At 28.3% G+C, this 16,614-nt stretch overlaps 1 protein-coding gene across 1 annotated transcript in view; it reads left to right on the top strand.

The window, feature by feature from the left end:
• LOC111618641 (serine-rich adhesin for platelets-like) overlaps nucleotides 1-16,614 on the top strand; it is a 114,516-nt gene that overhangs the window by 90,251 nt on the left and 7,651 nt on the right. Inside the window, exons 8-9 of the mRNA XM_023360205.1 lie at nucleotides 2,042-4,240; nucleotides 13,097-13,366. Coding sequence (XP_023215973.1) covers nucleotides 2,042-4,240; nucleotides 13,097-13,366 — 2,469 coding nt within the window. The remainder of the gene's footprint in view (nucleotides 1-2,041; nucleotides 4,241-13,096; nucleotides 13,367-16,614) is intronic.

Consider the following 16,614-nt stretch of genomic DNA (forward strand, 5'->3'; position numbering starts at 1 on the left):
TTCTTAGGTTAGTTGTGTGCCCTCCTGCTACATGTTTAATAGAGCAGCACTATCTTCCACTCAGAAAACAGTTCTAAAATAATTTAAATAAAATAATATTTTGAACAGTTCTATTTGTTCAACTGCCATATCTTGTGATATGATAAAATGCTTGAAACAGTACTGCACTGTTTAGCAGTGCTGTCACAGGAGAGGATGCAGTTAAAAGTATACATGGTTAAAATTAATTTTTTAATTAATTTTAAATGTATATATATGAGGTGTTTGTATATATACGAGGGTATGTATATATGTAGTTCTAGTTCATTAAAATTAATTTTTTAATTAATTTTAATAAACTAGAACTACATATATACAGTCAAACCTATCTATAATGGAATCTCAAGGGACTGAACAACTCTTCCATAGTAGACAGGTTTCTGCTATATACAGGTTGCCTACTATAGTTATAACTTGATTAATGCGATTAATAAATTTCTCAATGTTACCACATATATCAAAATCACATTAATCAAATACAGTTGTACCATGGTACTTGACCGAACAATCACCAATCACTAGAACAAATTTTTTGTTAATAACAAATATTTTTATTTTAACTTTAATTTTTTCATTCATCCATTAAAAAAGTTTTCTAAGATAAAAATGAGTAACCAATTTAAAAATAAAATAAAAATTTACAGCTGTCTACCTTCATCCAGCAAAATTATACTCAATTCAGTTTTTTTTTCACAAGTGAAAAAAACAAACCGGTATGGAACACAATCATCAGCATTTTTATAACCATTTCATGTGGATATAATGTTTCTACAATACATGTCTATGACACACTAAGATTTGTACCAAATTCATGAGTTGTTACTTGTCAATCTTTGCAATTTCTCTTCAACAGCTTTTGGGAGCCCATAAATTTTGTATCCTTTAGTTCAAAATTTCCCAAACAAAACTTTAAAAACCACATTTGACACATTTGGAGTTCCGAAGCATCTTCCCCATACACAGTAAGAGTATTTTTTACTGTTTGTATAGCATGATATCCTTTACGAAACTTAAAAAGCATGCATAATATGCCTGGTGTGCATTTTATCTGCAGACATTTTGACTTAATTTTATTCAAGTGAAATATGATATAGAGAACTTTAAAATAAGCTTCAAAACAAACTGTACAGTCTCCCATAGGAATAATGTGTTAAATTTCACAACTTATAATTACATCACATATTTATGTTAAGTAAAAAACAGCTGTTAATAAAAATATGCAAAAACTTTCCCTTCAAATCCCAATAAAATTACTGTAATACAGTAGTCATATTTTGTATTGGGTATGTGTATTTTTTGACTTTTTTATAATTTATACATGGTAGGCTTGTAAACTTTTTACTAAATTTGTGTTAAAATGGATAAAGATACTGGTTTTTCTTTATCTGTTTATTATTAGATAGTTTATTATGCTAAATACTAGTTGCTGCTCAGCAGCCCAGATTTAGGCAATCAGGAGCTGCCACTGTTGTTATAGTTTCTAAGATAGGGAGTTGAATAGTACATAGACTGCTGTAAAAAGAACATATATGTTAAATAATTTTTTTAAAAAGATTATTTTTTATCAGAATCTTTCAATTTGAATTTTTTTTAATTAGTATAAAAATAATCTTTTATGTATATTTTTTGTTTAAATTTTCTAAAGGAATATCTCAAGTGTAACAATAGGTTGCAAAAGAAATTTGCATTATACTGTATGTGCAATAATCTTTTAAAGCATAGTTATGAATATTATGAATTTTTTAAATTTATACTGTCATTTTTAATTACTTGTAATAGTGTTTAATTTATTTAACTTTTCAATGAAAGCTAATGTCAAATTCAGCTAAATTATTTTCTTTTGCAAAATTTTTTTGAATTCTAAACATCTACATTAGTTCAAAATTTGTATTTAAATTCAAACCATATAGATTTTTGGAAATGACTGTATTATACATATATTATTATTTTTTACTGTTAAAATTTCATATTGTTTTAATTATATTTTAAAATTTTATTTCAGATTCTGTAAATCCATCAGAAAATATCTCAGCAGAAAAAGATGTTAAACTAGAGAATCTGTGTCAAAAGAATGAATATGATTTTTCAGATATGACTATTAATGAACTAAAATTGGATAATACACCAAATGAACAGACTTCTGGTGATAGTACTGTTAAGTTAAACAATGATAAAGATTCTGAACAGAATACTACATTTAACATTCCAAATGTTTCTGATTTTAATGCTTCATGTGATTCATCTGATCATATAACTACTACATTAACAGAAAATATAATTGCAGAATCTTCTGATATCACTGATAGTTTGACAATATCTAACAGTAAAAAAGATGATGACGATGATTCTGTAACTCAAGAAGATAAATCAGAAAGTTCTGTTCTTCAGTCTAACATGGATTCTATTGATAATAAAACTGTTGATTTAAATAATGAAAATTTAATTCATTCCAGGGAAGGAACTTGTCCAAGTTCTTTAACAACAATTATGCCTTCTACTTTAAATTTTAGTGGATCCACATCTGGAGTAACGTCTTTGCTATCTTCCAGCAAGTGTGTCTCAATATCTTCTGACAATCTTGCAAGCAGTAAAGTGACGTTAATTTTTAAAGGAAATATTAACAGTTCTGGTTCAGTTAGTCAGAATCCTTCTTCACCAAGTGTAGTTCTTCCTATCAGTTCATCGAAGACTGTTCCAATTAAACTTGTCACGCTTCCAGGAGGACATTCAGGATTATCTGTTAGATCAACTAGTAATCCTGCAGTTGTAGAGATTATTGGTTCAACACCTGGTTCTTCACATACATCTGCATTGTCAAATTCATCGTCGTCATCATCATCTCCTGTCAGATTAGTTGTTTCAAAAGTTTCTCCTGTAAAAGCTAATGTACCTGCAATGACTCCATCAGGCTCTTCTTCCATGCGCAACATGGCAACAGTTGTTGTTAAATCTGTTGTTGTTACAGGAACTTCTTCATCAATTAAAATTGTGTCAGCAAAAGGTGCTATATGCACTACAACCACTGCCACCAATACAGTAACAACAGTTTCTACTTCTGGTTCTTTTGTGTTAGTACCATCTCCTTCTGTGTCAACTCAGTTATCTACTGACATTAATTCTGGAATCGAAAAATCTATTGTCTCTGTAGGTTCACAGTCCTTAAACAGTCCAGCAGTAGTACCAATTTCTACAGTGAATTCGGATGAACAAGCAGGAGGAAAAAAGGAAAACAAATTAGAGAATCTAACAGATAATGAGCTTTCTACAAATATAAATAAAGTACTTAAAAGTAAAACTTCAGAAGATGTACAAACAGAATTGTCGTTAACTTTAGAGAATAAAATCGAATCTATAAATTCACTGACTGCTGAAGGTGATAGCTGTAATTCAGATGTGATAACTTTACTTGATGATGCAGATAAAGATACAGTAAAATCTGATTCTTCAAATATGTTAGTAGAGAAATCTTTAGAAGATTTTAGAAGCAGTGATAAAGAGTCTACATCAAGTGTGTATATAAATGAATCAGATGTCAAGAGTAATGAGAGTTATAATGAAAATATTTCTAAAGAATTAATTAATAGTTCTTCAATTTTAGAGTCAAAAACTAATGCAGAGTCAGTACAACAGAATGAAACTGCACAAACCTCAAATATTAAAGAATGTGAATCTACTGAAACTAAAGTGAATTGTGACACTGAAAATGCTAATAATGATTGTTGTGAGTCTACCAATGAGGAAAATAAAGAAAATACAAAACTGTGTATTTCTTCTTGTTTAGAGGCTCAAGATAATAATGTTTTAAATGAAAACAAAAGTATAGAAAGTGCTGAAGAAGTAATCCGTCCATTTTCCCAATCAAATGAAGAGCAAGAATCTGAAGAAATTTCTGAACCAACTTGTACGGAAAGTGTTGAAGATAAATCTTCGTTTAAAGAAGAATTACAGACAGAATCGTTTACTTCTCTAGTCTTTTCTAAGCCAACAAAACGGAAATGTTCTGAAAATGCAGCAGAATTGATTAAAGCATGTATGGGTGTTGAAGACAATCCAAAAAGAACATGTGGGGCCAAACAAAAAATTTCTGATGATATTTTGTTAGATGATAAAGAAGAAATTTCAGAAGATAAGCTAGAAATAGAACAGAGCTTACCAAAAAATTCTAAATCAAAGCGTGAAGACATTAACAGAAAATCACGCTGTAAGTATTTAAGTTTATTATTATACTTTTCAAGAGAGAAAAAGTTCCACACATTATATTTATTATACATTTTTATATTAATTAATATTAAAACCAAGATGATCTATTAAGATTTGATTCACCTCTGTTTAAAAATCAGTTATTTTCAATATTTTATTATTAAAAAATTATATTTAATAAAGTTTATTAGTTTTCAGACTAAATTCATATCACTAAATAGCTACCATTTTGTTTCTAAATTTAAACAGTTTTTTTGTCTTTAGTTGATAATTATAGAATTACAATTTGAATCCAAAAATCTTTTATTAATAAAAATATTTTTTTTAAATTGTTTATTAAAAAATTGAAGTATACCAAAATTTAGAATCTAGTGAAATTTATAAAAGTTTTGTATATGCACGATAAAGATTGAATTCAATTTAGAATTTTCATTTTGTTTAAAGTATACCATATTTTTCTGCAGATAACTCAAGATATGTGTTATATAAAAAAAGTTAATTTGAAATCAGATGTAGGTTATACAATGAGCAATTTATCTGCTGATTTTGAAACTTTCAATTTATTATGAAGTACTTAGAGACTGATCAAAGAAAAACTGTTTTAAGTATGTCTTTAGAAAATTATGAAAACTTTATGCATTGAAACATTTATCATAAAAAAAATTAATATATTTCTTTTGAATTAAATACTAGTTGATCGTAATTAAAATACCTCTATTTAGTACTGTTTAGAGAAAGATTTTGTAGTCCAAATGTAAACATTGATCATTCTGAGTAGATGAAAAAAAGTTTTAAAAATAAGAGAGCACATAGAAAATTATTTTGTAATAGGTTATAAATTCATAAACTAGTTTATAAATTTTCTCAATTAATAGGTCATTACATTTATCCATGTCTGTTTTCACAAAGCAGATTTTCTATTTGCAAGTTCAAATTTAATTTATCATCTATTTTAAGTGAAGATATTTAATATTGGTTACTTGTTTTAACTGAATTTTTATAGATATTACATTATATCTTAATTATTTTTGAGGAGTGTTCTTATTTATGTAAACTGTATAGTTGCATTTTTCTTTATTTATCATCAGACCATTAATTTTTGTGTAAATTTGAATTTTTTTTTTTAACTATTCAGATGTTTAGATCAGACGTAATAGTATTTATATTGTTAGCATAAAATTGTAAGCAAGCAGGAACAGTATTTATGAATATATTGTTTATAAATAAATTAAATAACATAGGGGCTAATATAGAACATTGAGTTAATCCGTTGGATATAGCACACAAGTTAGATGTTCCATTATCTATTCTAATTGTGTAACTTTTGATTATCTAAATAACTTAATAGCCAATCCAATGAATTATCATAAAAACTATGATTTTTTAAAATTTTTTTAGTAGTTTTACAAGTAGATTTATTGAGTTGTATGCTTTGGATCAGTGGTTTTCAAAGTTATCAATTTGTGGACTAATAATGATACCATCCATTTCTTATCTTGTAAATATTGCCTTACACAAAACATTTTGGCACACAATCATTATCTATCTAGTAACCTAATGCAACAGATATGTGATGCATGAAAATGTCCTTTTCTCTTGCTAAACAGCAAAAAATTGCATTCTAGAAAAATGACTAGGTCAGTCTGCAGACCATTTGATATGTCCTTTCAGTTTCTAGGATAAATCTACCTTGACAATTATAAAAATCCATGAAAACTTCAGTTCTCATATTTTATTTTATTATAGTTATTTTTATACTTTTGTTTTGTCAGATTTGCAGGTAATCTTTTAATTACCTTTCAGAAAGCATCAGAATTCTGAAATTTTCCAAATTTATATTTATAATAATTCATTTTCAGTCTTTTATATCATTCCATATTTCTGCTAGATTTTTTTTAGTTGATTTGTGATTTCTGTAGTATCTTTCTATTTAAATTTTTTTTTTTTTTGTTAATCTTAGAAATACTGTTCAAATTATAATAATAACAATCTTAAATGGTGTTTCCATGATTTGTGCTGTTTTCTTTTGTTATATATGAGAGAGAAATATTTAACTATACGAGATTGCCTGCAATTTTACAACTCATATTTGATCAACCATAACTTTTTCATTAATCAAGATAGAATTGCTATTATTTTCTAGATGTCAGTTAGCTCATAAATGAGATCAGTAATTGTCAGGTATGCCAGAAAAAATGATGGAGCCATGGCTTGCTTTGCAACAATGAGTACAATGTGTTAATTTGTTTTTGATTGCAAAAAAAATTTTGGATGTTTTGTCATTGGATGAAATAGTTTATTTGGAGGTTCAACACAGCAAGAAAGACTGTATTAACAATAAATAACCTCTTTGACATATTGAGAAACAATTGAATAACCCTAAATTAGTTATCCCTGCAAAAATTATGGGAGTTTTAAACTAATTGTATTAAATTCCTGAATGATCACATTCAATGCAATTAGTGTTGAGCTCTGCTAAGAGGCATGTAAAGCTGCTTCACTTCATTTTCAGGTGCAATGCCTGCAAATGAAATGAAACATCTTTCTATGCCTTTCAGCCTGAGTATATCAATCATGATGACACTCAGGTTGACTTTTTAATGAAACAATGTAGAGAGTATTTTAGAATGCAAATTACTTACTGTTCTTTCATTGCAAAGTTATAATCAATTAAAAGGTAAGCTGTGAATTACAGGACACCTTGTAGAATTTCTTAATTATTGAAAAAAATGCATTTAGTTTCATGTACAGTACAGTACATTTGAATTTTCATAAATGCCATTCCATAACAGTGTGTGTTGAATAAATAATATAAAAGAGGTTATCTTTTGTTATGAAGGGTTATTTTTTATCATCAATATCAACATCTGAAACATGATAGTTTTATATTAAAGCCAAAAGATTGCTGTATTATATCGGGTTATATTATTACTATTATTAATAATTAAATGCTAAGTAATTTGGCATTGGAGGTAGGCATTAGGTACCATCTCTTGCTAAATTTAATAATTAAAATTGAAATATTAATTTAATTTTAATTATTAAATTGTAGGCAATTGTTTGGCTTATTATAGCTGTTATTATTTTGGTAATCTATATTGTTATGATGTATTAAACTAGCCACTAACTACTTTTGTTATCTTTTAAATTATTTATTTTTTGTGATATACAGTAGCTCCTCGTTATATCATGCTTGTAGAGAGACAAAGAAAACTGACAATATAATAGATGGCACAATATCTATCCATTATTAACTAAAGTGCTTTTATATTCGGATATATCACATTTTATATGTAAAGAAATAAGAATAATGATGATGATGTATCCAAATGAGTGATATAACAAGGGCACTTTTTTATGATTTTTTAGAGTACCCTTTTATCTATAAAAAGAAGTAATCAAATTAAATATGTAATATGTCTCAGTTTGGAAAATGTTTGTCTATTTAGTGAAGTTATACTTTCATTATATCGGCAAATGTTTTCGATACCCCTCCTGGGCTCTTCTTCAGGCTTATTTTTATATCTTCCATTAATTTGAATGTTTTTAAAAACATTCAAATTAAAGAATCCAATTTCAACAGAAGATATATTTCATTATATATTTTTTATTACTGATTTCACAGATATTTAACTTTTTCTTTTTTAGCAAGATTTATTAATAGATAATGATTTCCAAAAAAAGTTCAATAATAAAAGTTTACAGATTGTCTACCTACAAAATTAGAAAAAATGAAATTGTCAAAAAACTTGTTCAGCTATTATCAAATAATGAAAAAATTGAAATTCAAACAATTATTAATTTTTTCTTCAGTAATTTTACCTATAAATTTACTCTTTCAACTTAATTTTATTTCCAAAATTCTCTGATTTTTTTTCCATTCTTATTAAATAATTGTCTAGTTTAAAGACAAAATTTGCCCAAACAGGGACCACCATTTTTAATTCTGTGTTTAAGTCAATACAATCCTGGTGACTGACCTACCTTTTTAGGCTACTAGCTGCCAAAAAACTAAAAAGTCCTTTTAAAAGACACAAATTTTCCAATTAAAAACTATGCAATTTTTCTAAAATAGGAATTGGTGACATACGAACGTCTTCTTGAAACCATCTAACCTTCTTGGGGTGTTTTGGCTTTATATCCACAAAGTAGTAAGCACTGGAAAATGTAGATTTTGGAATTGTTTCGTCTGATGGTTATTTTCATATTTAATAGTTTAAAGACAAAATTCACTCTGTTTGGGCAAATTTTGTCTATAAACTATTAAATATGAAAAGAACCATCAGATGAAAAGAAATTACAAAATTAATTGAACTTCATTGATAATTGTTTTGTGAAGACAGACAAAATTTAGAAAAAAATTAACTAATTCATGTACTATTTTATTGTTAATAATTTCTTCTAAGCTTAAAAATGTTGAGGGATTAACCTATTTAGAAGTTTCTTTATCACATGAAAACTTTTCAAAAAAAGATATTCAGGCAAGAATTTAAATTTATCATATTTCTTGTGATTGTATTAATTGATATTGTTTTATAAATTCCTATATTTTTCTAACTTCTTTTGTTCATTTTGCTTAGTTTTAAAAAATTAATTTTATTATTTCTTCACAATCAAAATGAAAATGTTAGAAGATGAAGAGTGCTAATTAAAATTCTTTAATTAATTATTTAAAGTAATATTTTGATTCAATTCTAATAAACCCCCCTAGAAGAGGTCAAAAGAATGACGAAATGGAAAAATCCAGATGGCTTATTTCATTCAATTTCCTAACTGATAAGACAATTGAAAGTTGGTTTAATTTAAACAATTATTACTAAGGTTGCAATACAAATCATGACCTTAGTCACCCTCAGCTATTAATTTAGGTTGTTTGACAGCTGTTATCAATTTTATGAGGTAGAATGAGTAACAATACTGGATAGAAGAGATAACAAATTTATTGAAACATTAGATTTCTGACAATTAGCATAAACAAACTCTAGACTGAGATCGAACTTAAAATGGGTTACATCATACATAACATTAGTCAGCTTGTTTGAAAACGGGTATAAAAAGGGCTTGGACACAATTCTCCAGGCGGACCTTACGAGACGCCATATAGAACACTACCCACCAATACCTACCTTGTCGCATTCAACCTCTCCCCAATGCTTAACCTTAGATCACTGATTGTCCAGCATACTAGAAGGTATGAAGAATCATTGAGAGGTATTTTATTTTATTAGATATATGTAAACTCTCTCTCCGCACCGAGATTTGGACCTAGATTAGCAGACACGTGTATCGTGACTTGCATAAGTAATCTTTGCCACTCGGTTTATATCTTTTCATCTTTTAATCGCATATAATCACCATATTTAGCCATAACTTCGTAACCTTATGTATCCTAGTTTAAGTTTATATTAAATTTGTTGTTTTGTTGAACCTGTGGACCTGTCTATAATTCTTTAACAGACACCTTGTCGACTTATTCACCAACCCTTCTCACTACACTAATTACCCTCCTACGGCCATCCCCTGACTCAGAAGCTGATAAGTGGGGTTGAGCTTGCAGCTTAATGCAGTGATTCCCAAACTTTTTTGATTCTAGGCGCCCTTACTAAATGCAGATTTTCCCAAGGCACCCTATGTCAAATTCTAAACATTTTGTGGTGCCCGTGAGGAAGCTGCAGCACATACTTTGGGAATCTCAATATCTTATTTGTCTGACCATTATAATCCTTCAGGTTTCTGCTATATAAACAGGCTCATCTTCCATTGAACCAATTGTAAATAAGTTACTAACATGATGAATTAGTCTGTTGTTCCAGTATTATATTGAAACAGTTCATACTATTTTCACACTGCCATCAATGGTTACTAATACCAATTATGATAGATAATCATTCATTGTCGTCAAAGATTCAAATTCACTTTCACATTGTATTGATATTTTTTGAGTAGGGCATGCATATATTATATACATTCAAAACATCAATGTTAGAAAGTAGTGATTAATGGTAAAATAAATATATTATTAAGTTTAGTGATGTGCCGAATATCCAAGGGAAAAAAAAGGTCAGTATTTATATCCGTATCCGTTACTTTTTAGCAGATCTTTAACGGATCTTTTATCTTAATGAATTTTATTACTTATATGAAATTTTAAAGATAGGTAGCGATAAAATACTAATAACTTCAATTCAAATCACTTTTTATTTCTTAAAATTACATATTTGGCACATTCACATTGCAAAAATTTTATCATGCAAAATTCATTTACTATTGTAAAATATTTCCATATTACACTACTAAACTTTTTTGTCGATATAGTTTTTATTTTAATTTAACTCAACACTCTCCAAAAATACAAATGTAATCTACGCCATTCCATGTCACACTAAACTATAAACAAAAACATGCGCAGTGCAAGTCAAAACACGTCGTGTTACTAATGCAAAGCATCAACTATCGGTCCAAGGTCACACGCACCGGTGCCGACTGAGTACGAGAGTTGAGATCCGTATCCGTGGATATACATTTTTAACGATCTGGCACATCACTAATTAAGTTTCAGACAACTAGTTAAATTACCTTTTATTGCATGCCTAAAAGTAAATATATATATTTCTTACAGATAAAGTTAAGTTTTGAAACTGTATTCAATAATAGTTGTAATTATATAAATAATGTAAAAAGAAAATGTATTTCATAATTTTTCAAATATTTTGTTTCTCTGTTGATCTTATTGTTTTTTGTAAAATTTTCTACTTGAAATCATAAATTCATTAATTTATGGTAGAATATAAACATCATGTAAAAATGTCTAAATTTAATTTGCTATCTTATTATTTAACATCACTTTCTCTATTCTAAGAATTAGCTATTTGTTGTTGCTAGTTCTGCTCAACTAATTATATATTAAATTTATTAATGGATGATTAGAAAGATTTGTTTTTACTTGGGACCTAGTTCTGTCATTATCATCTTATTTTGAAGCAGTAATGATTCTATTCTAGTTACTTTCATCTGTTATACAGGATGATTTATGAAATTTTATTTGCAGTTAACAGGTAAATTCCTAAGGACTTTTTGTTTTTGCTAAAAATGTCACATGAATACAATTCTTACGTTTTTGCATTTTAAAAAATCTAAAACTATTATGTGGTGTTACTTACTAAAGCTTGACTTGTAGCTGATCTAATTCCCATATTTTTTGGATGGGGATGGATAAAATATCTTGTTTTTTGCATATTTGTCACATAAACAAGAGAAATGTATTTTATGAATACTGTATATGCTTGCTTTATAATTGCTATTGCCCTACTGAAGAGATTTTTCTTTGCACTTCAAACATAGTGCAACTCTTGTGGTTTCATTAATAAATAACTTTCAAGCATTTGATTTTGTATTTTTTTCATGGATTTTTTTATACTGTTCAAACTATTATTTCCATCTTAAGTTACTATTGCTAGTTGAATTCTAAGTGTTTAGAATTGGATCCATGTTCACACTCAAAATGTACCCAACAATGTGTTTTTACTATGGATAAACTGTATAATCATATTAACTCTATCCTTATGATCAATATCTTCAGAATATGGAAAGTATATTCAAAAATTTTGAATATAAATTTAGTTTATATTGGTGCCAAAACAGTAAATAATTTAATATTGCCAAATGAAATATATATACATATGTGTAAAGTCAGCAAAAAAATCAGAGGTAACTTTTCCTAAGTAGCCATCTGAAGGAAGCAAGAAGTAATGTGATACAATGCACCTTATGAAAAGGGGTGCAAGGTATTTTTAGGACCCAAAATTTTTTTCCAAACTAATTTGAGGTGGAGAGCATATATTTTAAATTAAATAAATTAAGAATATGCTTAAAAATTTCAGCCTGGCATTTTGTAAATAAATTTATTTACAAAATGAGCAGTTAATTTTATTTAACTTTATTATAATTTATACTAAATAGAAATTTCAATTGCCTATTAATCCTTAACTCTGTAAATTACACTGTGTTGATCCTGAAAATCATTAATATGAAGTTTCAATAAAGCAAACTAATTACTGTTTCCCTAGCAATTTGTATTAATGCGAGTTGACTGTGTAGTTAATAGGGGGCCTCCTGTCCCTAAGCTTGACTTTCATCTGTCTAACACCATTCTCAAGGAAGGACAGACAACTGTAGGAATTCATAGGTCTAAAATTTTTTCAAATTGCAGCCTAAAAAATGATCAAGTAAATGAATTGTAAAAATTCATTATTACATTACATATATAAAAATATTTTGTTCAATATCCAACATATGTGATTTAAAATGTGAAGAGATAATTTGTTTATTTAGTGATAGGAAAGGATGTAATAACTTCAGTATATGTTTACTTGTTTTGAATTCAGTGTTATCCCTTTCTTCAGTTTTAATTGGTTTGTGTCATTTGTAATATACACAGTTATAAAATTAATTTTACAGAATTTTAATTCTAAAAAGTAGTGAATCTAAAACTTATTTCTTGAATTATGTACTTACCAGAAAAAAAAGAGAGATACTATTTTAAATTTTCAGTATGTAGTGAGAAGAGGCACAATATATCAAAATGATAAAGGTCACTGGCATGAATGAGAGAAATGAAGATGCTGGAAAATAAGAAATTACAATTTATTAGTCATGCCTAACAGAAAATTAAAAGTTTGAACAAAAAAAATCTGCATATTGAGTATTTGTTAATTCAGTATATTAAAGTAATAATCTTTAACTATTGATTAAATAACAAAGTAATTTTTATATGGCATTAATAGTAATTCAAAATGCATTATTTTTAAAAATATTTTCATTGTTTATTGCTAAGTTTTTATTTTTAATTATAAAATAGCACAGAGAGGTTCAAGCGAAGATGAAATGAGTTTAAGTGAACTTGCTAGTAAGTCACGTGCCAAAACTCGGCCAAATGGAGAAGACCATGCAATTGTTACACCGACAAGAATGAGAAACAGTACCAAGGACTCAGAGAAAGATGAAATAGGAAATATTCGAACAGGGGGCAGACGTTCTGGATCTAATGAGTCCAGAAAGAGTGATGACACAAAAGGTCGTACTTCTTATCGAGATGGTAGAAGAGATGGAAAGAAAATTGTACAAGAAGGTAATAAAATTTTAATTTGTTTTAGTATAGATTATCATTAATATAAATTTTTAACAGTTTTTGTATTTAGAGATTATTTATATGAAGTATATTCAAATTACATCAATTGTATGTTTTCAAAATATGAAAAAGTTTATCATGTCTACACATTTCTATTTAAAGTACTGATGTGTAATGTAAATAAATAATAAAGATAATCCAGTTTTTCAATTTGTTATTGGAATATATTTGCATTTTTACAAAATGGCTACTTTATCTGGGTTGTTTGTAACTAGTCAATGTAAAATGAATCATATATTACTGTCTGATATAATGATACATGCTGCTTGTAGTTGTTTATTGAGAAATATTATAGGAGAGCAATTATTGTTAGTGGGACACGTCATTATGTGGTATTATAGAAACAAATGAGCAAGATTTTTCTATACATATTTGTGCTGTGTTAAAAAAACATCAGCTTTGACATCTGTCTCATCAGGGCCGGATTTACAAATAAGCTATGTAAGCTGTTGCTTAGGGGCTCAAGTTCCAAGGGGCCTCAAAAATTTCTACAAAGAAAATTGAAGTCAAATTTTGTAATAAAAATGTTTTTACAAACCAACAAAATATACTTTACTTTTTATTTTCTGTAGTATTTAATCAATATGTTTATGTTAATTCTTTTCTTTTTATGATTGACTTCTAAAATTCTGAAGGGTTGATAAGGAACTTCACATAGAGTTCAGCTTAGAGCATTAATCTGGCCTTGTGTCCTACACAAAATTACTGACATTTTAAACTTTAAAATTAACAGCATAACTTGTTCATGTAAAGGATTTTTCCTTAAAGCTGGACAATCAGGAAACTTTTTTCTTTTGCAATTCTTAACAGTCAAATCCACTGTTTCTATTGGTTATATTTATGAGCTTCTCCAAATTTTGATTTCCAAATAATCATCTGTTTTTCATGTAGGAATAGACAGAAACTTATATTGGGCTCCCATATGGCTTTGAAATTGCAATTTGGAATGCAACAGAAAGCTTTGCTTTTTCTATTGCTATTTATCTTTACTGTTGACATTACACAAGAATGATTCAAATGACCCAGATAAAATAGTTTTGTCTTTAAACACCAGAAGGAGAGCATCTGGTGAAAAATGCAAATAGCAGAATCCACTGGCAGCAATTGTGGATAATATTATCAGAATTAGAAAGTTTTAAAGTTTATTTATTAGAAGATGATAAAGCTTTTATAGTGTGAAAATACAGCTTAAAAAATATCAGCCTCGACATATAGCTAATAATGTACAGTCATTATCAGTTTTAATCAGTGTTTTAAAAGTTAAATATTTATAATTTTAATTGTTATTTACTCATTCTGGTACAGTAGTTTAAATTGCTTGTTTCTTCAGTTATATGCTAGCTGTTGTTAAAGATATTTATTATTATTTGTTTAAAGTACTATTAAAATACCTGCTAATTAATTAGTCTAAATTAATTAATTAATAATGAATATTCAAATGATACCATGTGTTCTTTTAATGTTATCAGCTGGTTATCATCATCATAGTTGAGTCCCAAAGTGATTGTAATAACAAATTTCACATGCAGTAGAATCTGCTTAACTTTGATTCAAGAATTAAAGATTAACATCAGGGAAAATGAAAAAGATAAAATAAGATATATATTCTATAATTCTTATATAACAGCAAAAATATTTAGCAATATAATATTGGGAAGGACATGAAATAAGTATAAATTAATAGTATAATTTCTATTTTTAACTAAATTAGTTAATAAATCATGAAAAAAAGATATTGAAGGTAAAAGTGAAGACAGCTGTATGATTTCTTAAAAATCTACACACAACCTTGAATTAATTTTATTTGTGTATTTTTGATATATAATTAGTTTTGAATTAATAACATTAGAAAATAATTATTATTTAAGTGCTATTTTGGCCAAGTTTTAAATTTTACAACAGCAAAACTAATGATAAAAATACTTTAAAATCTTTTTTATTTTTGGCTCTTTCCACTCTATAGCACTAGAGAGGTTGAGGCGGACGTTTTAAACGTGTAAACGTGTAGGTGTGACGTTCGGCGCCGCTTTCCCGTAAGCCTAAAAGTTTGACAATGGTGTTTGGATAGTCGGTGAAATCACGCTCGACATTCCAAACACCATCGTCAAACTTTTAGGCTTACGGGAAAGCGGCGCCGAACGTCACACGTACACGTTTACACGTTTAAAACGTGCGCCTCAACCTCTCTACTAAGAGAACTTTTTTCCACACACATCATAAATTTAGCCAGTTCCAGAATGGAACAACCAGGTGGTGAGGGATTTGGCCTGGTGTAGCCAGACTTAACTGAAAAAAAATTCCCAGGTTATTTGCTGGAATTTGAACCTGGGTTTCCAGAGCAGTAGGCTGATGCCTTAACCACCTCAGTCATCTGGCCCTGTAACATCATCTGTTTAGAACAGGGGTCGGCAAACTTTTTTAGGAAAAAGCCAGATTGTAAAAAAAAAAATTGGGTTTGGCCAGCCAGGTTGCAAACTTGAATAGGTATATTTTTTTAATAGATACTGCTACTCAACCTTTTCTTCTTCTTCTTTTTGCTTTACTTTTATTAGGAAGTGATATTTTTACCTACATAATTGCTGATACTTAAACAAATAAAATTATTATTATGAACTTATTATAGAATGGTGAAAATTTGTACTAATGTGAAGAATGAAATTGTTTCTTCTCAGACAATATTTCATCTTACTGGACTTCCAAGTTAGTAATTACTATCATGCCCATAGACCGTAGTTTGCCAACCCCTGGTTTAGAATGTTAACAATTAATAATTTTAAATTTTGGTATTTCTGAAAATGTTGTTTACAGTGGTATTCAAATTCACAACTCTCACATCATACATAAACATGTCAAGTTGATCCAAAACTGTAACTCTCATCTATATATATATATATATATATATAAATGGACATATATGTCCCTATATTTCACTTTTTCGCCAAAACTACACATCGCACGTGAATGGTGTTTGTATGTGGTGGTAGCCCCAAGTCTCCATTCGTGCACAGGGGTGGTTGCGTCTCGATAGCTATAAGGGTGCGGGAGATATGGGCTTGAAAGTGGTTGAAAGTGGCTTTCTATTTCGAATGTTTTGTTCGAATTTGTTCGAATTAAATTCGAACATAAAATTCGAATATTGGTTCGATTATAGAACGATTGTAAACGTTCCAGAAACGTTGAAAATAGTT

This window comes from Centruroides sculpturatus, unplaced genomic scaffold (assembly GCF_000671375.1).
Source record: "Centruroides sculpturatus isolate CEXI.00-Female unplaced genomic scaffold, Cexi_2.0 scaffold67, whole genome shotgun sequence".
NCBI classification, from domain to species: Eukaryota; Metazoa; Arthropoda; class Arachnida; order Scorpiones; family Buthidae; genus Centruroides; species Centruroides sculpturatus.